At 24.9% G+C, this 27,964-nt stretch overlaps 8 protein-coding genes across 8 annotated transcripts; 3 read left to right on the forward strand and 5 right to left on the reverse strand.

Moving 5' to 3' along the window:
- Positions 1–177: 177 nt before the first annotated feature.
- Positions 178–2,260, forward strand: SRAE_2000049100 (Transcription factor CBF/NF-Y/archaeal histone domain and Histone-fold domain-containing protein; the record flags this gene model as incomplete). Its single annotated transcript, XM_024651327.1, has 9 exons — positions 178–339; positions 387–471; positions 526–697; positions 780–882; positions 932–1,031; positions 1,221–1,396; positions 1,442–1,546; positions 1,645–1,691; positions 1,729–2,260. 9 exons carry the CDS (start codon positions 178–180, stop codon positions 2,258–2,260), a joined length of 1,482 nt encoding a protein of 493 aa, XP_024505016.1.
- A 154-nt stretch (positions 2,261–2,414) lies between these two features.
- Positions 2,415–2,863, reverse strand: SRAE_2000049200 (Hypothetical protein; the record flags this gene model as incomplete). Its single annotated transcript, XM_024651328.1, has 2 exons — positions 2,415–2,618; positions 2,669–2,863. 2 exons carry the CDS (start codon positions 2,861–2,863, stop codon positions 2,415–2,417), a joined length of 399 nt encoding a protein of 132 aa, XP_024505017.1.
- A 262-nt stretch (positions 2,864–3,125) lies between these two features.
- On the forward strand, positions 3,126–3,765 carry SRAE_2000049300 (Pterin-4-alpha-carbinolamine dehydratase; the record flags this gene model as incomplete). Its single annotated transcript, XM_024651330.1, has 4 exons — positions 3,126–3,134; positions 3,308–3,343; positions 3,437–3,553; positions 3,598–3,765. The coding sequence occupies 4 exons, from the start codon at positions 3,126–3,128 to the stop codon at positions 3,763–3,765; spliced, it is 330 nt and encodes a 109-aa protein (XP_024505018.1).
- Positions 3,766–4,647: 882 nt separating this feature from the next.
- SRAE_2000049400 (Dual specificity mitogen-activated protein kinase kinase dSOR1) lies at positions 4,648–5,870 on the reverse strand (the record flags this gene model as incomplete). Its single annotated transcript, XM_024651331.1, has 4 exons — positions 4,648–4,652; positions 4,721–4,781; positions 4,831–5,607; positions 5,688–5,870. The coding sequence occupies 4 exons, from the start codon at positions 5,868–5,870 to the stop codon at positions 4,648–4,650; spliced, it is 1,026 nt and encodes a 341-aa protein (XP_024505019.1).
- Positions 5,871–7,632: 1,762 nt separating this feature from the next.
- SRAE_2000049500 (Hypothetical protein) lies at positions 7,633–9,724 on the reverse strand (the record flags this gene model as incomplete). Its single annotated transcript, XM_024651332.1, has 2 exons — positions 7,633–9,608; positions 9,664–9,724. 2 exons carry the CDS (start codon positions 9,722–9,724, stop codon positions 7,633–7,635), a joined length of 2,037 nt encoding a protein of 678 aa, XP_024505020.1.
- Positions 9,725–10,769: 1,045 nt separating this feature from the next.
- On the reverse strand, positions 10,770–12,203 carry SRAE_2000049600 (Epoxide hydrolase 1; the record flags this gene model as incomplete). Its single annotated transcript, XM_024651333.1, has 2 exons — positions 10,770–12,044; positions 12,102–12,203. 2 exons carry the CDS (start codon positions 12,201–12,203, stop codon positions 10,770–10,772), a joined length of 1,377 nt encoding a protein of 458 aa, XP_024505021.1.
- A 1,225-nt stretch (positions 12,204–13,428) lies between these two features.
- On the forward strand, positions 13,429–15,594 carry SRAE_2000049700 (Endothelin-converting enzyme-like 1; the record flags this gene model as incomplete). The annotated part of the gene is made up of 2 exons (XM_024651334.1): positions 13,429–15,195; positions 15,247–15,594. The coding sequence occupies 2 exons, from the start codon at positions 13,429–13,431 to the stop codon at positions 15,592–15,594; spliced, it is 2,115 nt and encodes a 704-aa protein (XP_024505022.1).
- A 1,163-nt stretch (positions 15,595–16,757) lies between these two features.
- On the reverse strand, positions 16,758–27,162 carry SRAE_2000049800 (EF-hand domain and Zinc finger, C2H2 domain and EF-hand domain pair and Zinc finger, C2H2-like domain-containing protein; the record flags this gene model as incomplete). Its single annotated transcript, XM_024651335.1, has 5 exons — positions 16,758–16,792; positions 16,846–17,293; positions 17,396–17,424; positions 22,383–24,360; positions 24,697–27,162. 5 exons carry the CDS (start codon positions 27,160–27,162, stop codon positions 16,758–16,760), a joined length of 4,956 nt encoding a protein of 1,651 aa, XP_024505023.1.
- Positions 27,163–27,964: the final 802 nt, after the last annotated feature.

A 27,964-nucleotide genomic window follows, 5' to 3' on the forward strand; every position in this document is an offset into this window, starting at 1 on the left:
AACCATTAAAGATAACTTAAACAATGTAAAACAATGCAATTTGTTACGCCTTTTTTCTCTAAACGAAAGCGCACACTTTTTCTTGGAACAACGACACTTCCTGGTATTAAAAGGCGACATTATCTCATAACAATTGCCTAAAATATTTTTACTATATTTTTTATCTTAACAATACTAATGGAGGATAACACAAATAATGATAGCAATAAAATTGTAAAACAAAAATTTTCCGGTCAACAAACAATCTTTCCACTAGCTAGAGTTAAAAAAATAGCTAAACACATTCCAAACGTTACTTTGATTGCTCCAGAAGTTATAACAGCTATGAGTTATGTAACAGTATGTTTTGTTGTTTGACAATTTTATAATGTTTTTTTTTCTTTTAGGAAAAATTTATTGAAATATTAGCTGAAGAAGCATTTAGAAATGCTGGAATGATGGGTAGAAAAACAGTCACACGAAAAGATATTGGTATGTTGGTAATTTTGAGGGAAAATTTTTAACAATTGATTGTTATAATTGTAGATGCTGTGATTGAATCATCATTATCATTTAAAATTTTAGAAAATTGTATAGATGATTTAGAAGAAGTGGAAAAAATAAATACAATATCAGAGGTTTTGGATATTGAAAGTGACAATGATGATGGTGTTGTTGATCCAGATGGTAACGATGATATTGTACAGCTCGAAGAAGAGTTATCTAATACTGTAGAAATAAAATAAAAAAGATGTATTTACCTTAACGACTGTCCATTATGAATATACTTTTATCAATAGATTGTCTACTAAGACTTTTTATATTTGTATACTTTTTCACATCTTTCTTCTTGACATACTATTCATATCAATTAAACGATATTTACGACTATTTTTATATTTAGTAAGTTAACATTTATAATACTATTTGTTTTATTAACATTTTATTTTAGATGGATATTGGTAAATCAAAAAAAGTTTTTTTATTTAAATGTAAAAATTGTAGAAAAATAAATGGTTTCTTTTCTTCTAATTTACCTGAACATGCTTATTGTAAATTTTGTTCAACAAAAACTAAAAATGAAACCAAATGTGATATTCTTTATTTAAGTGAAATAATTTTACCACCATTTTTTATTTTTACAATTGATTTTACTCATAATTATTTTAAGTATGGAATTTTAATTAAACCTACAGAAAAAACTTTTTATGACTATTCCTTTAAGGATAATTTACATATAGGTGTTGTTGATAAAAGAAATGGAATTGTTTATTCATTCTGGAATAATGGTATTAGCAAGGAATGTGCTTCATTTGAGTGGGCAGGTTGCGTAGAAACTTTTAATTTAATAGAAACAAATAAGTCGAAAAGTATGGATGATTTCTTAATATTTTGTGGAAATTACTTTAAAAGCAATGTATGTTAATAGTTATAAATTTTGTATAAAAATATAAATATTTAGATGTATAACTGTAGTACATGGAATTGTTTTGATTTTGTTTTGGCATTTCTTAATTATTATGGATATCCATTAAGATACTTATCAAAAGAAGTATTTATAAGAAAGGTCATTTATCCCGTTCTTTATGATACATTAAGATATTGCCGTTTAGTTAAATTTATAAAATCGTAAAAAGAATTTATTTCTTCATTAAAAGATTTAAGATTATTATCTTCTTTTTTTTACAATGTGTTTTATCACTATTATATCTGTAGGGTTGATGTTTTTATATTAATTACCTAATATAGTAAAAGACATATGGCAGAATTTCTTGAATCAGATGATAACAATGACAATGATCGATTAATGGATAGAAAATCTTTTAATCGAGAACAATTTCGTCTTTTCAAAGAATCTTTCAGAGATTATGTTGAAGTTGAAGAAACTGTTGAGTATGATGATAATGTTAACGTTTTTGATTATATTTCAAATAGTAACAAGAAGAAAATTATTAATTTAATTTTAAAAATGGAGAAATTAGAGAAAAAGACAGATGATGATGTTGTACGTAAAAAAGCATCTGATTTTCTAAAACAATTACGGGAATCTGTGTCGTTGATACCAACTGCTGGTGAAGAATTAAGTCAAGATGATATTAATTTAAAAAAATTTGATGAGATAGATATTAATTTGTTATTGGGAGAACAATTTGTAGAAAAAAATGGGAAAGGTGTTGTTTTAGAAGCACTGACAAAATATAAAGAAAAATGTTTACATGAATTAGAAATTCTACTGAAAGAATCAGAAGATTTTCTAAAAAATAATAAAAACTTAAGATGAATAATTTTTTATTGACATCTAAATTGTGGGTATAATATTTTCCCTTTATATATATTTATTAATATCATGTAAAAAAAACTTATATTGATTAAGTATATAGTTTAACATATTTTATTATTTTTTAATATTTGTTTTTTTTTTATAAATATGAATGTTACATACATTGTCCTTCTGAACAGAAGATTCCTTCTCTGTCATTTATCCAAGGTTTATAGTCATCACCAACCATCAATCTCATATAACCAGTACCATCAAATTTGGCTTCAAGAGTTTTGGCTCTGATGAAAGCACCACTTTCTTCATCTTTCTTCCATGTTTGAATTTTCCATTTCTTTTGGTTACAATTTTTTCCCTTAATCTAAAATTATACTCTCACCATTATAAATAGATTCATTTAATTTAACTTACATGTAATAATCGGGTTTCTTTTTGTTTCTCAAATGTTAATGGTTCACTTTCATATTCAATAGAGGGTACAGTAACTTGGAATTTAAATTCATTTTCAGTATCACTAGTAATTCTTAACTTAATATTACATCCATGAGAAAAAAATATAAAAGTCCCAAGAAATATAACAAAAAGAATAGTTGATGCCTGTTTCATAATATTTACTTTAAGTGTAAAAATAAATTTAAATGTAAATAAGGAAGGTAATCTGTTATGACACCATTTATATAGTAATAAATTTTTAGGTAAATAGGTGAAACATTTAATTTACCCTTCTAATTAAGATCAATTTTTTTTTTTATTTTGCTTATATTAAGATAAAGATTTGAAATATCTACTATCAGATTATTTATTATTAGTATTGTTTTCTTGATATATTTATTTATTTATACATATATATTGCGTATTTTATAGAAATATGTTGATAGTTTTTATTTTTATTATTAAAGAAATCATTAATTACAGGAAGTATCATGATGCCCCATTTACGATATGTATTAGTTGGAAGGCGGTGTCAAGAAACATTTTCACTGTTCCTGCCATCGATTTCATGTTACAGGCTTGTAAATAATTTTGCGCATATTAATAAAAGGCATATAGAAAGAACCTCTCAGATTCAGTCTTCGTTATTTTATAGTAACAAGGTAGGAACAAAAAATAAAATGACAAGAATGGTATGTTTTATTATTATTATTATTATTATTTTTTAAATTTAATAATATTTTTTAGGCTTTAACAACTGATGAAAGAAATACATTATTATTACCATTATTGGAGAATGGTTGGAAATTGGTTAATAATCGTGATGCTATCAATAAAGTAATTATTTTTAAAGATTTTAACCAGGTAATATAAAATATTATAAATTTTTAAATATTATTTATTTTTAGGCATTTGGTTTTATGACAAAGGTTTCATTAATGGCTGAGAAAATGAATCATCATCCAGAATGGTTTAATGTTTATAATAAAGTTGATATTACTCTTAGTACACATGATGTTGGTGGATTATCAAATAATGACATTAAATTAGCAACATTCATAGATAATAATATTTAGGTAGAAAAATAAATTGTTTATTCTTAATTATGTACAATTGAAATAAAGTATCATTTTTCAAAAAAAAAAAAAATAATTTGAAATGAAATAAATAAATTTTTTGATAGTAATATTTCTTTATATTTCTTATTTAAATATTAAAAGAATAAATACAAGTTTTATGTATTTAAAAGGTTATAATTATATACAAGATCTTATGTCATATGGTATGATTATACTCATCATATACTATAATAATAATATAAAAAAATGTATTTTGTTAGAACAAAAAAATAGTAATTCACATAGTAGTTGTTAAAATTTATGGTCACGATTCATCAACAAAAAAAAAAAATATAAATAAAAAGCTTCAAAGAAAAGACATAATAAAATTTACTATACCCTCTAACATAGAATAGTTTATGGCACAATTTTATTTAAAATCGATGTTTCTTTAGAGTGATATATATTTATTGAGTTGACTAGTTTATAAAGATTTAACAAAAAAAAATCTACTTTTTCTTGTACTTTATCGGATAAAAAAAAGATGGATGTTGTATATGATATAATTGAAGGTAAATTCATTTTCTTAAAAAAAATAATTTTTATTACTTCCTTTAGCAATCTACTTCTTTATACCAATAGCTGCTGTATGTATTGTCTTTGGTATAGTATATTTTTTTAGAGATTCTGAATCAATTAGTGGTGGAGAAAGTTATAGTAATAATGAAGAATTAATTCAAGAAGAAAAAGGTAAATAATAAGTAAACATTTATATTGATATTAATGATTTAAACGATATATTTAATTACAGAGAAAGAAAAGAAAGATAATTAATGAGTTGAAGGGGAGTTAAGAATTCTGTTAATCCATTCAACAACTTCAAAATTATCTTCAACATTCTCATACTTTAAATAAAAAGGTTCATTTTTAAGTTGTTTTAAATTAGGCCTTTCCAACGCATTTTTCTTTAAACATTTTGCTGTATATTGTACTATATCAGGAGAATAAATACCTAAAGGCAAAAATGGAGGATCCTAAAAAAAAATAGAAATTATTATAAAAAAAAAAATAAAAAAAAAGTACCTCTTTTGATATATATTCTAATAATTCAAATATTGCCAATTCACCAGGACTTGTAATAGGTGTTGATGGACTATTTTCTTTTGGCCATGCACAGCTTTCAGGTAAAATAACTTGGTCTTCTGATACATTAAATATCTTCATAAATTCTTCTTTTGTTGGTGCAGGAATAGGATATCTTCCAATAGAAATTTCAACAAGTGATATTCCAAAACTCCAAACATCAGATTGTACAGAATATTCACTACCATTTAACCTTTCTGGTGACATATAACTTCTTGTACCAACAAAAGAATTTGCTAAACTATTTATAAGCATTCCAGAAACACCAAAATCACAAAGTTTAACTTCACCTCTACTATTTACAAGCATATTAGATGGTTTAACATCACGATGAAGTATTTTATGCTCATCTTTTAAATATGAAAGTCCTTTTACAACTGACGCAGATATCTTTCCAGTAATATTTTCGTGAATTCTTCCGGATCGTTGAACAATTATATCTAATGATAGACCATCCATATACTCCATACATATACTAATATCATTATTGACTGTGAAAGCCCCATAAAAACCAACAATATATGGAGAGTTACATTTATGTAATATTTCTAATTCTTGTAATATTTTATTTCTAATAGTTGGTTTAACTTCTAAATGAACCATTTTAGCTGCCATTATAACATTAGTTGGTATATGACGAAGCTTATTAACAACACCACCATTTCCTTGACCTAACTGTTCAATTATCTCTACATTATCTGCATTTAATGAACCAATCTAAATAATAAATAAAAAAAAAAATACAATATATATTATAAAAATATACCTTTACAAGATATATAATAATAAAAACTTACAGATTCTTTAGTTGTCATCCATTCATGCATACGTTGTTTTTGTGGTTCACTTAAAGCCATTTTCATTAACTTTTCTTCCAAACTAACTTCTGGAACATTAAAAATCATTGGATCTCCAGCATCTTCTTTCACAGTTGGTGGTAAACTTAACCCTAAGAGATTCCGTTTTTTTCCGCTAGCCATATTTATTTATCAGATAAAAAATATATTATATCTTATATAATAATGGTATATATAAGGAATTCTCTTTCCACATAAATGTGTAAGTTATCAACTCTTGAGACGAAGAGTTATAAAGTGTTACTTTTATTATAAAGAGGGAGAGAGACAAAACTTTTTTTTTTTTTGCCGTTGTAGTTTGACAAATGAGGAAAAAAAAATATATATAATATATTAACCTTATTGTTTAAGAAATAGTTTTATGAAACTGGAGAATTTTAACATATTTATAACCTCTTAAATAGTATTTCATTTTCTCTAAAAATAAATATATAGTTGTAATAATAGTATTGTTACTTGTTAAATATTTATATCTAAAAAAGAAAACTTTAAAAACACATACTACTAGTAAAATAGATATAGAGTATTTTTAATAGTGATAATAAAGGCAATTTTATTTTAATAAATGAGGTAAATATAGATAAAGAATAAAACATATATATTTATAAATAAATGTGAATATTTATATAAATATATATTTAAAGTACATATATTTTTAGAAGTTTTTCATCAAGAAATCTCTAAAGTTTATTTTTATATGTACTTTTACGTCATCACTTGGAATGTATATTAATTTTATTTTCTTTTATTTAAAATTAAAAAATATGTAGGCAGAAAAAATTAAAAGATTAAAAAAGAATTATTTATGAAAATTTGTTGTTGTTAAAATAATTGGAATTTTCAAAATAAAGTAAAAAAAATAAAACATATTTTTGAATGCCATTAGTGATAAAATTTTATTTTATATCATATTTTTTTTATAAATATACCGATCTTTATAACTTTTCAATTAATTTATGCCTTTTGAAATACTTCAAGAAAAAACAAATTTTTACTTAAAATGAAAAATTATTCTCTAAAAATAGATTTTTTTTAACTAAATAATTGTTTTTTTTTTTTAAATTGATAAAAAATAATTTCTGATTAAGTTTAGTGTTTATATTAAATGAATTTTTAATAACAGATTTATTAGCGATGATTATATAGATGAGAGATAGATATCATATTTATGTATGAACAATTATACAAAATTAATTTTGATATAAAAAAATATTAAAGTAAATGTTAATTGAGATTTAATTTAAACTTACCTATTTACCATAAGTTTTCATCTTTCCATGAAATAACCCACGTAAAATGGTTTATACTTTCTAGGTATTTCTACATTTGAAAGTCATTATTTATAAATACAAACATTTCATTATTATTATTTTGATTCAGTGTAATTTTTATAATCCACTTTATAATTACCATTTATGCCAAAGAAAATTTAACAACTATCAAAAAAAAACTTATATTTTTTCTAAAAATAATTAATTAAAAAATGGCTTTATTTTTAAGTTCTTTTAAAAAGTCAATTTATACTTTTAACAGCAACCTACTGGGACCATTAATTATTTGAACTTTTTAAATAGTACAAGAAAACATACAAAACCCGCCAGGTAAAATTTAAACTAATTTAAATTAAAAAAAAATACAGTTAAAAAGTTTCATTCAAAAGTAAGCCTAAATCAAGAAAGAATATTTGATATTAAACAATAAATAAATGACTATTTTTTAATATAATTTTTATCATATAAGTAAAACATCAATAATATAATTTTACAATAGAAGTTACATAATATAAATTAACCCTCGAAATATAAAACTATCAATAACATAATAATATAAAAAAGTACACATAGATAGGAATTACAATAAAATTGGAAACATTCCCGAAAACATTCTAACAGAAACATCTTCCAGCAGAGCAAGGTAATCCATTGCAGCTGTCTGAAGTACCATTACAAGTTTTGTGGTTACAGAAATTTTTCAAAGTATCGAAATAGTTTGCGTAACCTAACTTTCTATGGGCTTCTTGGCAGTTACAGCGTTTAGTAACCGTATCACATGCACCTTTCAATCCACCACATCCACCATCGTCAGTACAAGTCATGAAGTTAAAGCAGGCATTACAATTACAAGTGCCAACAAAAACACCCATACATTTACCTCCATTGCAATCTGAATCACTGTAACAAACATCTTGGGATTTACAAGCAGATGTCGAAGATGTGACATTTTTCTCACTTGGTTTTGGTGTTGTGGAGTTAACTGCAGCATCAACAGTATTTTTAATTCCAGTAGCAACAGAGTTTGCTGTATTTGAAATGCCACCAACAATAGCAGAACCAATTCCAGATGCTTTGGATTTTTTCGGTTTATCTTGATCCACTTTTTTGTCAACAGCAGCATCTACAGTATCCTCTACGCCTGTTGCAACTGAATCAGCTGTGTTACTGATACCTTCTACAACAGTATTACCAACATCTCTTCTAGAACGCCTTGGTGTCACTGGTCTTCCGGAAGCATAAAAACGACGATCTCTTTCCTCATGACTATAATCCCTTTTGTCTCCAGAATTACGTCTTCTTCCTTGGTCCAGTTTACCATACCTTCTACGACATTCGTCATCATCGTCGTCGTCATCATCACACTCGTTGCTATCATTATCACCCATAGGACGTCTGCGTTCTTTACTATCCTCTTCGCTCCAGTCATCGTGACGCACACGGTCAAATTGATGTCCATAGTGGTGCTTTCTTCGTTTAAGTTTTCCTAAGTAGCCCTCGCTTCCACCTTGGAAAACTTCACTAGGTTCAGTAAGAATATGAACGCCCAAATCATTAGCGAATTTAATATTGATAGTAGGTACTCCTTCCTCAGTAGGTGTTAAATCCATTCCATCACCAGAAACTCCTTCGTCACCAGATACAACCAAATCAGCAGTAGTTGTTTCATCAACATCGGATGTAGTAACATCAACACCAGATCCCTCTTCAGCGGTAATTAAACCAGTCTCAGTGGAAGTAACTTCTTCTCCATTACTCACAAGATTACTATTTACTTCTCCATCAACAACAGTATTCTCAGAGTTGGAAGAAGTCATCTCTTCAATGGATAACACCCCGACGTTGTTAGATACTTCATCAGCAGTAGATACTGAACTATTTCCAGCAGATACTTCAGTATCATTAAAATGTTGTACTTCTTCAACATCAGATACAGATAATCCATGATCACTGTAGAGATATTTGTCTTGTTCACTAACTTGATGTTCTCCAGAGACAACAGGTTTATCACCCTCAACAACTTGGTGATATTCCCAAACATTTGGATCGCTAAGTTCATAAGAATTTCCATGTACTTCTTCAGCATCAGTGACAACTTCGGTGACGTAGCTCGTGGGTTTTTCTTCAACAGTTTGAATTTTCTTTCCGTCCTCCTGATAGTCTTCCCTAGCACCAAGAGCTTCAACCTTATTGTGGTGATACAAAGGCCATACATTTTTTTCAGGCTTAGCCTTGAATTTTCTGTTGTCTCTATCGTGATGACGCCCCTCTCCAGCACTAAATACAACTCTGCGGTCCTTTTGATGTCTTCCTGCGACGGAAAGTGCTTCATTATCGCCAGAAACTTTTTCGCCTAAAGACGCCTTCTTCTTGATAACATAAATAGTAGTATAGTCACTATCTTCATTACCATACAACAAATGTGGGAAGTCAAGGACAGTACCATAATCAGTGGCATCAGATTCGTGCTTAGATTCAGCTGCTGCCCCAACAGTGTTTACATCTTTCGAATATACAGCCTCCTGATTATCCTTGACATCACCATGTCTGTTATCCACTCTACGTCTAATGTATCCTCCATAAGATGGAACTAGAAAATTTGGGGAAAAAAATGTAAAAAACAATGACAATAAATGATGACTTACGGGTTAAAAGTAGTAGAAAAAAAGTAAGAAGGACAAAATTAACTCTTGTCGCCGTCTTCATGGTAGCAGTTAGTAAGTTAGTACAGTTTTCAAATCCGACACCAGTGGAAAGAAAAGTTCTCAAAAAGTGGCAGGAAAAAAAAAACTAAAAGAATTCTACAAGAATTCTACCTTATATATTAGTATGTAATCATTTGGAATGGGTTTGGTAATCCTTTTGTTTAGAAGTTTTTTTGAAAACTATCTTTATCAATGTCATTGTTTTGATCTTTTTCTTTTGATACAATATGATTAATCTTTTTCTTACAATAAAAATAAACTATTAACTTATATTGATAAAATAACCAATAGCTTGTTCTGGAATACCACAGAAGTTTTTTATTCATAAATACTATGTACTTCAATCCATAATATCAGTATGGTAACGATTTTGTTAAATGATTGTTAGGGTGTATAGTAAGAAGAATAACAACGAAACGTATCACTTTATTTTGAATGATTGTTGATACTTTATTATTGTAATTATAATTTTTTCGATGAATTTTATTTTGTTTTCTGGTGTGTTAGAACCCTCAATTTGAGTATTGAATTATCTAACAAGAATAAATTTACTGAAATAATTTCATTTTACTTTAAAATTTTTTATGATGTTTAAAAATATCCACACGTATGCTTAAGTTTCTCAAGAAAAATTATATTTTTTTTTACTTGAATTATTTTCATCAGATAATTTTCTAATGTACATGTTCTTAACGTAATTGTTGTTTTTGCTTTCCTTATTTTTAGATTGAAGATTATCTTCAAAAGGTGATTAAACGTTGTTAAGGTTTTAAGTCTTGTTTCATATATCGTTAAGTTTTCCTGAAATTAACAATACTCTATTTATTGGTCTTTTTTTTCTAATTTTCAAATGTAAATTAAAAATTGCCATATTTTTTATATTTAAAAATATTTCTGAAGTAAATATTAAAAAGATGGTTTTATGATATTTTAATTATAAATTATTAAATGATAATCAGTAGTTATTTAATGTTTATAAATTTTTTTGACACTATGTATATATATATGATAGCCAAAAAAGAATAGATAATATATCAATTAATTATTTATAGTAAGACCAGTTCAACAAAGGCAAATATTTCTTCAACAACTTTTTCGTACTCCTCTATCATTGAAAACTCCCCACCATCTAGTTTATCTCTGAATCTTGTGATGTTTAAATAGATATCTTTTAACATATATTTGTTAGAAGACAATAAAGAGTTTTTGAATATACTTATACCAACTGGAAGACTAACTTTTGCTTTACTTATTTTGTCATATAAAGGATTTGTAAAAGTTTCATAGTAAAATCTAAATGATGACGAGATAGTTTTTGTTAACCAGTACATATGAACTTCAGTTAACAATTCATCAAGTGTATAATGTTTCATTAATGAACCATCTAAATGTTTATGAGAATTTATTGACTCTGTACCAATACTCCAATATTCAAGAAGGTATGAAGCAAATCCTAAAGGTGAATCTTGCAAACTTCTACTTATTGAATCTGGATGAATTATTAAAGGAATATGAAATGATAAAAATTTTTTTAGTTGTTCTATTTTTTCTGAAATTGTTAAATAACCTTTCTCCGAACTTTCATAAGTAAACATTTCACTTATTAAATATTTTGCAAAATAATAAACATCTCCATTAAATCTAACCTTTGGATTAGTAAAGTGTACTCCTCTAATGCTATTTGGATTGTAATGTATCATAACTTTAGCTATATCATTACTTAAAATTCCACCACTATGAATAAAATATTTTTTTATATGTAATCTATTCATAAGTTTATCCATAACTCTACCACATTCAATAAAACTGAAACCTTTTTTCTTTGGTGATTCACTAAATCCAAATCCTGGTATTGATGGTATAACAACATCAAAAATAATATTTTTTTTAACACCAAAATCAAAATTAAATCTTGAAGGATTTGTTAATATTGGTATTATCTTATAATAATCCCATATTGACATACCAAATGGATGTAATATTAACAATGGTATACTTATTTCATTTTCTTTAGGTTCAATTGATTTTCTAATAAAATGAATTTTTAAACCTTCTATTTCTGTTTTATAATGTTTAAAAGTATTTAAAAAATATTGATGTTGATTCCATTTGAAGGATAATAAGTTTATTGAAACATTTTTAATAAATTGAGAATTGAGGCCAGCCTCTGATGATGTCATTTCTAATGAATCAATATTTGTAGATAAAGATTTCTCTACTCGTCTTTTTAATTCATCAATTTCCTCGTCATTTATATTTATCTTAAATGTTTTTATTGTTTTGTCATCAGATTTAATATCTCCTTCACCAAAATATCCATCCTGAAACCATGTAAATATTGTTTTTTTTTATTATTTGTTTAAAGATAAAAAAGGTACCTTTTCAAATTTTAATGGTAAATAATCATCATTACAATAGAAATATAAAAATAGATAATAAAAAATTATTGGAATTAAACTAATTAATAAAAATTTACTCATCGATATCTCAGAAAAGAAGATATATATAATAAAAAGTTTTTACTATATTAAACTCTTTTTACCTCATCTTTTACAGTTAATTGATCTAAAGACAAAAGTACATATTTACTTTTCTTTATAGTATAATCAAATAAATAAATTTAAGTTTTCAGGTACTTCCATCTTCCAAAGTTTTATTTAAACTAACTTTTTACTTTATAATTGGGTTTATGATAAAAAAAACAATTTGTAAACTAAAATCAATCGACAATTTGCCTTTTTTTTTATTATTAAAATGTTACAAAAAAAGTTGTATTTACAATTTTAAATAATACGAGAATTACATTATAAATACATAATCAAGTTGGTAAAAAAATAAATCAGCCTTTATTACATATATCTAGTCATACCTGATCATTCCATATTTATATTTATCAATGAAAGCAGTTTAATGGTTGAAACAAATAAAAAAAACTAAATCCACTATCTATATCTCATAATCATTATAATTACATAATAAAGCAGTTTTTATAAAAATTATATATGCACATATGCATCATCAAGATATTATCAAAATGAATAGAAAAAGGAAACAAAAGATGACATTATCATTTGTAATAGGACAGGAAGATTAATTTTATCATCACACAAGTTTTTTTTTTTATTATTAATAATAATAATAGAATATTTTATATTTTTAAATAAGAGTTCTATATTATTATGTATTTTATAACCAGGTTAGCAAAAATATAACATGAAAAAATTTACAAAACTGAAAAGAGCTAGTAAAGCATATATATATAAATATAAAAAAAAGATTATTAGAATAACGTAATTTTAAAAATAAAACACAATATATTTTGAAACTTTTATTATATTATTCAAATATTTACTACATTTTTTTTTTTTTTTTTTAAATATTTCTTTCTTTTTGTTTGCAATCTCAAAAATAACGATATTAAATCACAGAAGAGTGAATCGAGGCGTTTATAAAGAAATTTTATATCATATTTCTAGCATTATTATTTATGATAAAATGTTAATTTTTTTTAATACTAATCTATTCATTTTTATATTTATAATATACTCTATAAATGGTATTTTATTAGATGGAGGAAGTTTTCCATTAAATGAAAATGATTCACAAATAAACTATGATCTTACAAACTTTACTGTAAAAGTACCTAGTATTTCCTTTAAAAATGGAAGATTTATTATTAGTAATATTGATATTTCTGTTGATAAAATGGAAGGAACTAGTGATAATCTTTTAAATAATATTCAAGGAATTTTACCATTTTTTGGAGAATATGGAAATACACAAAATGATAAAATTACTTTTGATGAGTTAGCTTCATCAATAAATAAAAGTATCAATCCATGCCATGATTTTTATGATTATGTTTGTAGTGGTTGGATTAATAATCATAAAATTCCTGATTATGAATTAGCATATACCAGATTTAGTGATATTAATTATAAAGTAAGACAACAACTTATTGATATTATGCAAGATTCATCTAACATTAATAATGGAATTGGTCAAATGATGACTACATTTTATAATAAATGTTTAGATCCTAATGAAAAAAATAGATATGGAACAAGTTATGTTATGTATAAACTTCAAGAAATAAAAAGTAGAAAATTTCAATATTTAACTGATTTTATGATTTATGTTTTTCCAAAAACAACATTTTTTAGTATTTCAGCAATTTCTGATCCATTTAATAGTTCAATAAATTCAATTTCTATAAGTAGAACTTTTCCAACTCTTCATTTTAGTTATTTTATTAATGAAGAAAATAATAATTTATTAACAGAATATAGAAATTATTTAACAAAAGTTTTAGAATTACTTGTTGAAAGTGATCGATTTAGAACAATTTTCAAAGAAGGTCCTAATGAAATTAAAAGAAGAGTTGATTCATATTTAATGCTACAAAAAGAATTAGCAATTATAAGTAATTTAACATTAGATGATAATCATCTAGATGACTTTTCTAAAATAATTGATAAAGTAACATTAAATGAATTACAATCTACACTTCCATCAGTTAATTGGCAAAGATTTTTTGAAAATATTTTACCTCAAGATGTATTAAGTAAAATGGATATATCAAATATTCCAATATATATTTATCAAAAAAATGCTCTTCAAATGGTTGATAAATTTCTTCATAAAATAAGTAGAAATACTATGAATGATTTATTAGATTGGGTAATAATTTTTAGTTATCATTATACATTAGATAAAAGATTTGATGAATTAGATTTACAATTTGATTCTGTTTATCTAGGAATTAAAAAAAAAGAACCAGAAATGTTAAGATGCCTTCAATCATCTCTTGATATATTTAGTGATTACGTTGACCTTTTATATGTTAAAAAATATTTTAATGAAAATACAAAAATTGAGGTTGAAAAATTGGTAAAAAATATTCTTTCAGTAGTAACGGAAACATTAATTACATCTGATTGGATGGATGAAGAAACAAAAAAGAATGCATTAAAAAAAGTTGAAAAAATGATTATTAATGTTGGATATAGTAATGTAATATTTAATACAACAAAATTAGAAGAAAATTTTTCTACTTTATATTTTAATAATGAAAATATGTTACCAGATATTTATGATAGAGTTAAAAAGTGGAAAAGTTTATTAAATTTTAAACAATTAACCGAAATTAATCAAAGAAATTCTAATTTAGTTCCTAGTTATATTACTGATGCTTATTATATGCCTTCTGAAAATTTGATTGGTATTTTGGCTGGTGTCCTTCAAAGTGGTATTTATGATTCTAAATTTCCAATACCATTAAATTATGGTGGTATTGGTGCTATTGTAGGTCATGAAATAACTCATGGTTTTGATGATACCGGTTCACAATATGATGAAGTAGGAAATTTTAAAAATTGGTGGGACAAAAGTAGTAAGGAAAAATTTTTAGAAAAAAAAAATTGTTTTATTAAGATGTATAATGATGTTTACATTGAGGAACTTGGTGAACATGTAAGTTTAAAGTATTTATATGTTAACCTTTTTTTTTTTATCATTTTATAGTTAGATGGTTTTAATACACAGGGAGAAAATGTTGCTGATGATGGTGGTATTCGTATTGCTTTTAAAACTATGAAAAAAGTTCTTCAATCAGAGAATTATCAAAACAAAAAAACAATTGAAGGCCTTGAAGAGTATAATGATGATCAACTGTTTTTTTTGAATTATGCTTTTAATTGGTGCAGTGTAGAAACTAAAGAATCATTAAGATATCGATGGAAAGAAGATGTACATACTATTCCTAAGTATCGAGTTAATGTTTTATTAAGAAATAATGAAGATTTTATAAAAGCTTTTAATTGCCGTAAACCGGATTACATGGTTGGTGATAAAGTTTGTAGAATATTTTGATAAACGATTTTTTTATATTGTAAATATACATTTTAATATTCAATAACATATTTGTTTTTTTTTTTTTATGAATTTAAATATAACTATAAAATTATATATTTTATTTTAATTCTTCAAAATATTATTAAATACTATTGAAAGAATTAAAGTTATATATTGTATAATATTATTCTATTCACAAAACAAACAATATTTTCAATGAAATATTTAATTGAAATTCTAAGATTTATTAATATATTTTTATAATATTTACCAATCTAGTAATTTTTAAATCTGATCAGATCTGATTTATTTACAATTATAGAAGAAAAAAAAATTAATATTAATAAATTCTTTAAAAGAAACAAAATTTAAGTAAATGTTAGTATTGTATTATGATAAGTTATCTAATAAAAAAAAATATAATATCACTTTATATAATTCATGAAACAAAAAATATATTATTAATTATACTCGTTATTTACTATAACTGATAAATAAGTTAATATCATTTTAAAAAAACAATAAAAAATTTAAAATAATACATAATTATCAGACATCATATTTGATGAAAAAATTTAAAAAATATTATTAATATGATTTTTAATAAATATTTTTAATATATCATTTTGTTAATTTCAAACAACAATCTAATGGCATTTAATCTTATGATTTTGCTTTCTTTAAAATAACTATTATTTTGATTTTTTATATAATCATATATAACTATTAAAAAATTTTATCTACATATTTTATAACAATAAATACTTATTCATTTCTTATTATTTTTGAAAAAATCAAATATTATAATAATGATTTATTTAAAAAAAATTTAAAGAAAACAGTGAAGAAAGAAAATATAAAAATTTTTTAATAAAAAAAATTATTTATTAAAAGGTTTTATAGATATATATATATATATAATCTTTCTGTTCATCGATATTATATATTAAAAAAAATGATAAAAGATGTTTTAGTAGAACTATATTATAAATACACAATAAAACATTTACTTTTAAAATGTATCATAATAATGTATCTTTAAAATTGCTTCTGTTCAATTTTTGTGTAATAATGATGAAAAAGAGAGATATAATATATATTTTATAAGAAACAGATGATCAAATTGCAATTGATGATAGTAAATATTATTGCAATAATGTATAAGTACAAGAGTATGAGATTCAGTCTGCTTCTCCGGCCATAAGTTCCCAGAATTCTAGAAAAAAAAAAAGATGTTATTAAATATATATAATTATATAAATATTATACCTTCAAATTCAATCTTTCCTGATCCATCTTCATCAATTTCATCGACAGCCTCATCAAGTTGTTGATCAGTCAAATCATCAGCAATCTCTTTTAATAAAGCCTTAAGAGTTGGTCTTGAAATATATCCATTTCCTTCTTTATCAAAAAGACGAAAAGCTTCTCTTAATTCCTTTTGTAATGTTTCTTTATCAACAGTATTTGCCACCGTATAAACAAGTGCACAAAATTCATCAAATTCCAACTTTCCTGAACCATCAGCATCAAATTTTCTAATTAATTTACGAAGCTGTTTTTCATCAAAATCTTGTTCCATTGCATGCATAATTTGACCTATCTGGGTTGCCATGATGTACCCTTGTTTACCACGATCAAACATGTCAAAGAATTTTTGATATTCCTCAATTTGGGATCCATCAATTTCAGAAAGAATCTCTTCAATATCCTCAGCCTATAAAAAAAAAATTATAATAAAATTTATATATGTATAATTATAGTAATATATTAAATAATAAAAAAAAATTTTTTTAGACAAAATATTATCAATACTTACCATTGTTTTTAAAAATTTCAGGCAACTGACTTTGATAAAGTAATATTCTTATCCTAAGTATTATCTTTTGTGCCAACAAAATTTCTCAATTATTAAAGGGGGATTGGATATGTTTCTTTTGTCTATCCTTCTAATATGTGTAGTATTAAATGATATATTAAGAAAGTGGAAGAAAAGTAATAAAAACAATAAGAATCTTCTATAATCATCACTATTAATAATGACGCCCACAATACATCATTTATAAATATATTGAGAAAGACAACAATATTTTCAAATAATATATCTATATTCTAAAGATCATAGTTAACAAAATCAAATCTGTTTTCTTAATATCATTCATATATTATTATTTTAAAGAATAAATGGATTGCACTGATGAGGGAGAAATTTATTTTATTTTTAATCATATATTGCCGCCTACAGAAAGAGTATATCAATTTACAAAGACATATTTTAGACTTTTCATTAAAGATGACACAAATCCTTTAGAATTTTCTGGTAAATAACTTATTAAAGAATTTTTTTTTTTTCATTGATAACTTTTATATTAATGATATTTTAAAGAGAGAGATAGAGAGAAAAAGAGGATAACTTAAGATATAATTTTAAATAATGTTAAATATTATTTTGATTACAATATATTATTTATAAAATTATCATAGAAAAGAAACATCTAATTTATAATACCAATTATGATGTAGAATGTAGTATACATTAACATACTTTAACCGTTTTTCTTAAAATATATCTCTTCCACGAACTATTATCACTATTAAATAATCAATCACAATTTAAAGATGAATATATATTTTAAAAAAAATATTTTCTTAAAATTACTATTTTACAAATACTAGTAAAATATTTTTGCAAATTTTTTTTCCCAATACTTTAAATTTGGTGTAAAATTTACTTTTACTAATTATTACTTTATCATTGTAATATAAAAATTGTTTTATTAAGATTAATCATTTTTAAATAAATATCAAGTATTAGAAAAAAAAATTTTCTAAAACTTTTTATTAACTTACAGTAACAAAAAAGAATATAAATTATAATGTAGATATATTTTATATAGTTTTTCAGATATCATTTAATAAAATTATACAAAGTATGTTATTAATACTATAAAAAATTGTTAATAAATTTGTTGTTTGCTAATTAACAGCCAAAAGTTTGATATTTATCTTTGTTGATAAAAAGTTTCTGGAATAAATCAAAAAATTTAGTTGAATCAGATTAGGATATCACAAAAAATAGTATTTATAATATATAAAAAATTTTTAATTATTTATTATAAATTGATAATAACTTTTCATCATTAGGTACAGACAATGTATATTTAAATAATATGGTATTGGTGTTAATGAAAATGTACTTTTATTTTATCATCATTAACAGAGATGTTTTTAATTATTTTCAATATAAAAAATGGATCACTTTAGAAGTCACTAACGTACTAAATTAATAAAAAAAAAATAAAGTGTTTGAAAAGTTTTTAAAAATTTAATTTAATATATAGTAATTTGAGCATTAGTAATTGATAAAAAGTAAAAAAATTTTTACAAAATAAGCAAAAATTATCATATAAATAAATAAAAATAAAATTAACAAAATTGGTAGTGGATTTTTCAATAAAATTTTTATAAAAAAAATAAATTTTAAAATCATTATTGTATTTTTAAAAAAAATTTCTAATACATATGTAACTCTAAAATTAAGCTATTGTTAATTAATTTTAAAATTCATCCTATTTCAAAAGCTATAGAATGACTACAGTGGCATATTCAAATTCTAAAAAAAAATTGTTTTTTTTATCACAATTTTAGAGGTAGAATCAGAAATTTAGAAAATTTTCAGCCACTTTTATATCTCTGAAAATAATAACGTTAAAACTATGAAAATTATAAATCTAGACTAACTTTTGAATAGAAATCGAATGAAAGTAGTTCCTTTTTCATAGGTTAAGTATTTGCTGAGATACCGAAAAAGTCAAGAATAATGAATATTTTTAAAAAATTTCCGCCCTTGCTCATATCTTGCTTCATAACAAAGATAATTGCAAGCAGATTTCTGCAATCGTCTTAAAATTACTTTTCAAATGGGGTCTACCATTAAAACATTTTTATATCTATAACAACATTCAAGGTATAAAAAAAAGATGACAATGGATTACGCGCGAAAAAGTAATAAGCACAATATTTCAAAAACGGTTGAAAATTTAAAAATATTTTCAACGTAGGATATACCTTAAATTATGAAAGAAGGCCAGCGCATCAAGTTTAATGGTTCTGTGACTTCATTAACATGAGTTATCGCTAGATTCTCAAAACTTTTTTTTAAACATATTTCTTATCATATCTCAATTTATAATTGTCCTATAAAGATAAGAATTGCTGCAATGAATTTTTCATAAAAAAATGATCTAGAATCAACTGTTTATTTTTAACATTTACAATATTATCATGGAAGTTGAAATTTGCAAAAAAATATTCCTTAATTTCGCTCTCAACTTTGACTGCTAATAACTCATGAAGTTTCAATTTTACAATAATGTTGATTATATTCAAAATTTATCACATTTTAAGGGCTATCGAATGACTATAGTGGCATATTCAAATTCCAAAAAAAGTTGTAATTTTTTGGTCACATTTTTAGATGTAAAGTCGGAAATCTAGAATATTTTCAGTCAATTTCTGAATCTCTGAAAATAATGATACTATAGCTATAAAAATTATTAACCTAGGCAAACTTTTGAATAGAAATCGAATGAAACTAGTCCCATCTTCATAGATAAAGTATTTGCTGAGATACTGAAAAGTCGGGAACAATGAATATTTTTGAAAAATTTCCGCCTTTGGTCATATCTCGCTTCAAAATAAAGATAAATACAAGCAGATTTCTGCAATCGTCTTCTAATGAGTTTTCATGTGGGGTCTACCTTCAAAATTTTTTTATATCTTTAAGTACTTACGAGATATAAAAAAATGGTGACAATGGATTACGCGCGAAAAAGCACCAAGTTTCATATCTCAAGAACGGTTGAAAATAAAAAAATGTTTTCAACGTAGGGTATACCTTAAATTATGAAAGAAGCCCAGCGCACCTGGTTTCATGGTTCCGTGACTTCATTAACTTGAGTTATCACTAAATTCTTAAAACTTTTTTTAAAACATATTTCTTATCATATCTTCAAATTTAGAAGTCCTATAAAAATAAGAATAGCAGCAATGAATTTCTCGTCAAAATGTGATCTAGAATAAAGTATTTATTTTAAAAATGTACAATATTATCATAGAAATCAAAATTAAGAAAAAAATATTCCCCACTTTCGCTCCTCATCTTTGAATCCTTATAACTCCTGAACTATAAATTTTCTAATATTGTTGATTATATTCAAAATTCATCCCATTTCAAGGGCTATCGAATGAATATGGTGGTGTATTCAAATTCCAAAAAAAAATATTTTTATTTAATTACTTATTGTTCTTAATTTATTTGTTTTTTAGTATAAAAAGTTTTATTTAATTAACATTGTAATTTAAAAATAATTATACATATGTATAACATTCAAATATTTAAAATAAATTTCTAGTTCATCAGTGACTCTAAAGTTAAGCCTTTAAATTAATTTGTTATAAAAAAAAACGTGTTATGTATAAAACAAATATATTTTGATCAAATTTAATCTTTTATCAATAACAATTAAAAATCATAATCCTTGATATATAATTAGCAATAAAGATTGTAAAGATATTCGTTAAACTTTATTACTTTGTACTATACATGTCAATATTTATTATTTGGAATGTATTAAATAAAAACTACTTTATCATTTTTTTAAATAATTATTATAAATGTGTTCTAAATTAATTACTATTATCTTAAAAGTTAATAAAAAAAACTACTTTTCAGATAATAATATATATTATTTAAAAATTAAAACAATTGTTTCTACGATTATCTCGGGAATCAATGTACATAATTTAATAAAATTTTTATTATTCAATAGGCACTTCTAATACCAATAAATGTTTTTGATTTTAGTTAGTGTATTTTCTATCATTTTATTTGAATCTCTCATAAACGTTTCAGATTGAAAAAAATTTTTATTAGTTCAAATTTTGTCTTTATAATATACAAGCGTACGCTTCATGTTAATTTGCTTCTGGAACGTGATGGATTAATTATTTGATTAACCGCAATTATTACTGTACATTGGATTCAGTATAAAAAAAAACTGCAATTTTTTTACATCTGCAATAAATTTAAGTTTTTGTTTAGTTTGGTTGTTTAATTTTATTAAATATTTTTCAAAATTATATTTAATATGATAGAAAAATAGAAATAATTTTTAATAAAAATAAACAAAAAATACTTGAAATAATTTATATACTTCTTTATGATAGTAATTATTTTTCTTTTACACTATCATTGATTTCTATATCTATAGATAGATTAAAAAAATTATCTTTATACCTTGTTTTTATTATATATCACTATATAATAACATGTGAAGCGCTTGATATAATTAGAAAAAGAATTAATTTCAAAACTTTTTAATATCCAATAATTATATCATTTGAATTTGGCATTATCTTTAATATTCATTAAAAAAATTATAGTTTTTTAGAAATTTATGTTTAACTTCAAAAGCTATTATCTTGATTAAAAATTATTTTTTACAAAACGTTAACATTAAAAACAGTTACACCAATCTTTTTTTAATCATTAAAATTAATCTCATTTTAAAATTATGTAAAAAAAAACAATTTTGCACTTTATGCTGCAATATAATTACAAAAAAAATAAATAGAAATTTTGTTATCAGTAAATTATTTATGTTAGAAAAGTTTATTAAAATATTAAAATATCGAAAATAATTTTTCATAACTCATTTCTCCTTTATATATATATATATAGGATAATTAATTACTTATTTTTACATTATTAACACCTAAAGAATCTATGTAAAATTTAAAGTTACGTTGTCTTTCATTTAAATTTGTGAGATCTGCTGACTTCTTCACCTCATCTGTATGATGATCAGTCAAATGGATATTTAAATATACAAGGCTGTCGGAACCAAAAGTACACACTGTACACTGATGCTCCAAATAAATATCTTTATGAGCTTCTTGATGATCTGACATCTCATCACTAAAATGTGTCGAAAATTGGCATTCTCCACACATTAATAAATTCTTTGATTCTTTTGGTGGTTTGAAAGTTTTTTCATTTTTAAGATTATCTCCATTCTTTCTTTTCAATGCTGTAAATATTCTTGATTTATGTTTTTTGGCATGTTCACTAACATGAGCATTAAATGAATGTGCGAATGGACTTTTAAATGTACATGGATTAAAAGGACATTCATATTGATGCGATCCAGATCCTCCAACACGTGACGTCAATGCTTTATATGGTCCATTTTTTTTCAATCCTCCTTTTTTATCAACACTACTTAATTCATCATTCACCTCATGCCATTTTAAATGATTCATTAAATTTCTAACATCATTAACAGAATATGAACATATTGAACAATTGTGTTGTTGTGTATATCGATGATGAGTTTCATGAGCTCTCATAACTGCTTGAAATCTTGTTGTAAATGGACACGCTTTACAATTGTAATTTCCATCATTTGCACTATTAACCCGACTAGAGTATAAATTTAAAACATTGTGACGAGGTCTTTCTTTCACGACAGTTTTTGTTTTTGTTTCTATAACAGTTCTTGGAAGGCCAAACTTTTTATTATACTCTTTTAACCAATCATCCAATGTCATATTATCAACATCATCTGTAGAAACTTCTCGTGTTGATGTATCTGTTTGTGAAATATCCTCATCTTCTGGAGCTTTCCTTTTTCTACCACGATAAGGTTTTCTCGTTGTACCACTATTATTTAATGTTGATGATGTGACTTCTTTTGTACATTTTTGTTCATGATTTTTTAATACAGATTCTTCAGAAGAAGTGAAATCGCACATTTTACATGAAAACAATGTTTGTATAAAGTATGGTATAATAAAAGCATTATCATGAACTCTTACATGTTCTTTTAGTATATCACTACTTTCACAATAAAATTCACAATCTAAACATTCTTGCATTGTTTTACCACCCTTAGGTAGTATATGTAAAGCTACATGCTTAAAAATAGAATCTTCACTGGTTGCATAATAAGGACATGTTTCACATTTATGCATTTCATAAGTTTCTTTTAATGTTGCTGATTTTATAACCAATTTCAAAGCTCTAACTGATAATCCATTTTCAGTTTTTTTCATAACTTCTCTTGAAACAATTTTATCAGTAATAGGTTCTCTTTTAATAGTTTGTCTTTTTGGTTTACCACGCTTAGTAATTTTACCATGAACCTGAAGATGTTGTGTCAAAGTACTTGCCCCATCACACGAAAAGGTACATTGACTACATCTTTGATTTCTCTGTCCCTGATGTAACCTGGTATGAGATCGCATTTCATATACATCATGTGTTTTATATGGACAATCCTCACAATTCCATAGAATAATACTATTCATAAGTTCATCATTTTCATCATTTATCGTAATTTCTGTTGAATGCCATTGTTCATGAATCTTAATTTCTTTTTCTTCATCAGCACTCCATTGACATTTATCACAACAATGACTAAATTTTTCTAAATGTCCTTTGGCATGACTTTCTGTAATAGAAAAATCTGATGCCCAAAATGGACACTCTAAACAGTAAAATATTCCATCATATTCTTTTACAATATCAGTTGTTTCAACAACCATTTTTTTGAAATTTATCTTATCCACCTTGTTGCAAGTAAGGTATGAAATAATTCTATGAAAGTTTAATTTTTTTTTATTAGTGAAGTTCTTTTTACAATCTTTACAAATAACCTTTCCTTTAATTTTTTTAATATTTTTACCACTTTTTTTGTTATTTTTTTTATTCTTGGTAAATTCCTAAAATAGTAAATAAATAAATAAATTACAAATAAGTTTTAAAATATATAATTCAACTTTGGTAAATTTAATCACAAAAAAATTACTTAATATAACTTAAAAACTAATCTTTTCTCTTAAAAACGTCATAAAAAAAAAAGTGTACATGAATAAAGATGTAATGTGACCTCTTCTTGTGTTATTAAATATAAATGATTGGCAATAATTTAATGAACATATAGTATTATAAAAAAATATTAATAAGAGAGACAACACCAAGAGGAACGCTTTTTTTAAATTTTGGATTTTAAAACGACTTTTTGTTTTTAAAAAAGTCATGGATTGGAGATATCTTACCTTGACTGAACCTGTAGATGTTTTAGTAGCGTTTAATCTTTTTTTTATTTTATTGTAGTGGTATAATTTTTTGTGAAGATAGGAACTTATCGATGTTCCTTCAAAAGAGCATAACTTGATATGACATCTTTCTTTTGATAATTTCTTTTGTATGTTCATTGATTTCCATTTAGTTTTCATATCATCCGTAACAAGGATCACTGGTATACCACCCTTTTTTCTATTACCTCCCCTTTGATTATTAGATTGTTCATTTTGTTGATCTTGCAATAGATCATGTTGAGAACTTTGTCCGCTTTTTAGATACTGTTCTTTTTTATCTTCTTTTACTACTATTTCATCATTCTTTATCAGTACTGGTGGTGGTGTCTGATATCTTGCATTACCACCTTTCTTTGATCCAAAGAATTGTGGCGGCCATGGACAATCTTCACCATGAAGGATAGTGTGTTTTTTCATAAAACCTGCAGATCCGCAGAAGTATGTACATACAGGGCATTTGAAACCAGTTCTTTTTGTATGACCTGTTACATGACTTTCTATTCTTGATATTAATGTATTGGTAAAAGGACACTCCTTACATTTGTATATTTTCTCAGGAGATGATGGTGATGATTCATTACTTGGTTGAATATTACTATCCTCAATAGTATATAATTTTTCAAGTTTTATATTTTTTTCTTCACCAGCATTTTCAACTTCTTCTTTAGGAGTATCATTTGTGGTCATTTCTTGTTTTAGAAATGAATAGCTTCTTTTTCTTCTTTTTCCAGTTTTTGTAGTATCACTATTTTCATGAGTTTTGTTATGCAATTTAAAGTCAGCTATTCTACCTGTAGTGAACCCGCATTCTTTGCACTTGTATTTTTCAGGATTTTTGTTGTAACTTCTTTTTGTCGGTGTTTTTGTTTCATTTTTGTTTGATGGAGTACCCTTTCTTAAGGTATAACTTTTTCTTTTACCATTTTTTATTGTTGGTGATGGTGTTGTGGTGTCCATTGATTCAACTTCTTCTTCCTGTTTTTGTACATTCTTTGGTACATCAAGGTCCATTAATTCTAGATCTTCATGGCACTTTAAATCAAGATCTTCAAATGAATCCTCTTTTGGTCCTTCTGGAACAGGTTCTAGTAATGGTGGCCCAGAAGTGTCATTGTTCTGATTTGTGTTAGTAGTTCCTGTAAAATTACTTGGGAAATTGGATGGTGCTGGTTCTAGTTTAGGTCTTTCTTCATTAGTTTCAACCTCTAATTTTGGTGGATTTGTAGATTCATCCATACATGGTAAAATAGGACATTGATTTTTAACCACGTCTAGTTTAGGTTTTGCTGGAATCTTTTCAGCTTGAAAAGAGGCAGGATTTTCATCACACTTCAGATCAGTAACATCAGATGACGTATTCTTAGAAATTTTTTTAGAGTAATCTTTGTCAAAAACAAAACTATCAGTAGTATCATTTTCGTTACAATAAGTATTAGGATTTCTAATCTCTTCAATAGTAGGCATTACATCATTTTCTTCAAAAATAATTGTAGGAATAACATCGCTTTTTACTGTTTCATTATTTTCATTATCAGTGTCTGATTTCAAAGGGATTTTGTCATCGGTTAAACACGAATCTTCTACATTAACCGTAAAGGAGGTAATTTTAGGGGATACGGATCCCTTACCACGTGTAATTGACATCTTTAGAGGTGGAGATAATGAGCATCTAGGTTCATCAACAGAAGCATCCTTATTAATTTCAATTTCCAATATACTACTACTACTAATCAAGGTGTTGCTGCTGTCAATTTTTTTTAGAAGTTCATTTGCGATTTCATACTTTTGTGTATGATTATTTTTTACAACGTTACCGTCAACTTTTCCACAATCATTGTCACATGATAATGATTTGGTTGTGTTAACAATGATATTTGGATCAGGGGTAAGTGATTTTGAGGAATTCTTACTGCCATTTCTTTGAATTTCTTTAACTTGTTTCTCATTTAAATAATCTTTGTGTGCAGATGGTGGTCTTCTACTTCTTTTAGAAGTAGGTATAATGTTTGTTGTTGGAATAGAAACTTCAACCAAACTATGAAGATTATTGTCTGGTGAAACAGATAAAGATTGATTTGAATTTGTTGTAGTTTCGTCATCAGTTGTTGTTGTATGAGAAGCACTTTTTGTTGTACGGAAAGTGCCACTACCATCAGAAGAGTTGTTATGATTTATACTACAAGATACTCCTCCACTTATTTGATCTTTTTTAGAAAGGACCGGTTTGATTTTAAGTTTTTTTCCTGCGGAAAGAGAACGACTACGATCAGAGGCATTTGAATTTTTTTTAGTGCCATTAATCATATCTTTGTAGTTACATCTTACATTGCTTCTAAGGGATCTTCTTACAATTCCTGAATCGACAGATTCATCCATTGATGCTTGTTGATTTTGTTGAGCTGTGTTTATTTCGCAATAAGACATTTTAAAAATGTAACAACAGCATTAAATTTTTTTCAATAACAATTTTTTTTTTTAATTTTCTTTTTGTATCCTACCTAGAATTATTGTTTATAATTAAAATAATGAAAATTATACAAATAAAATTTCAGATACCAAAAGATTTATTTTAACTATGATTTAAAAAATATTCATTTTAAAATTTTTAAAAGAAATCAACTTATTACAAAAATGTTTAAAAAATCATTTGATTAAAAGTATATTATATTTAAAATATCAATTGACAAATCATGATTATTAAAATAATGTATAAAATCACGTTAAAATTAATAAAAATAATAATTAAACATATATTTAAAAGAAAATGGTCATCTAAGCTATTAATAAATTTTTAACTTAGTCTTTTTACTACAACAGCCATTAAAAGAGAACTTCTTTTTAATGCTAGACATATTATATTATATATGTGTGTTTAAGAGAGACTTCTGAAAACAGAGTGTCCATACACAATCTTCACAATATCTGCGTCAGAGAACCTGGACAATTATTATATAAATCGTTTGTATACACTCTTCTCATATTATAGTGTTATAGAGCATTCCGAGACGCCGAAGCACTATTTGTTAATCATATGTGAAGAAAAAGAAGAAGGTACACTCTGGAGGTTGGTTCTAAATGTTAAAATTCTTTTGAATTATTTTTACTCTACCCCATCAATTCACAAAAGGAATAATTGAATTCATGAAGAATGTATATATCTTTCTACTATTAATATAATAAGAAAAACAAATTTTTTATCACAATTATAACATAAGTTAAATAATGT

Source organism: Strongyloides ratti (assembly GCF_001040885.1).
Source record: "Strongyloides ratti genome assembly S_ratti_ED321, chromosome : 2".
NCBI classification, from domain to species: domain Eukaryota; kingdom Metazoa; phylum Nematoda; class Chromadorea; order Rhabditida; family Strongyloididae; genus Strongyloides; species Strongyloides ratti.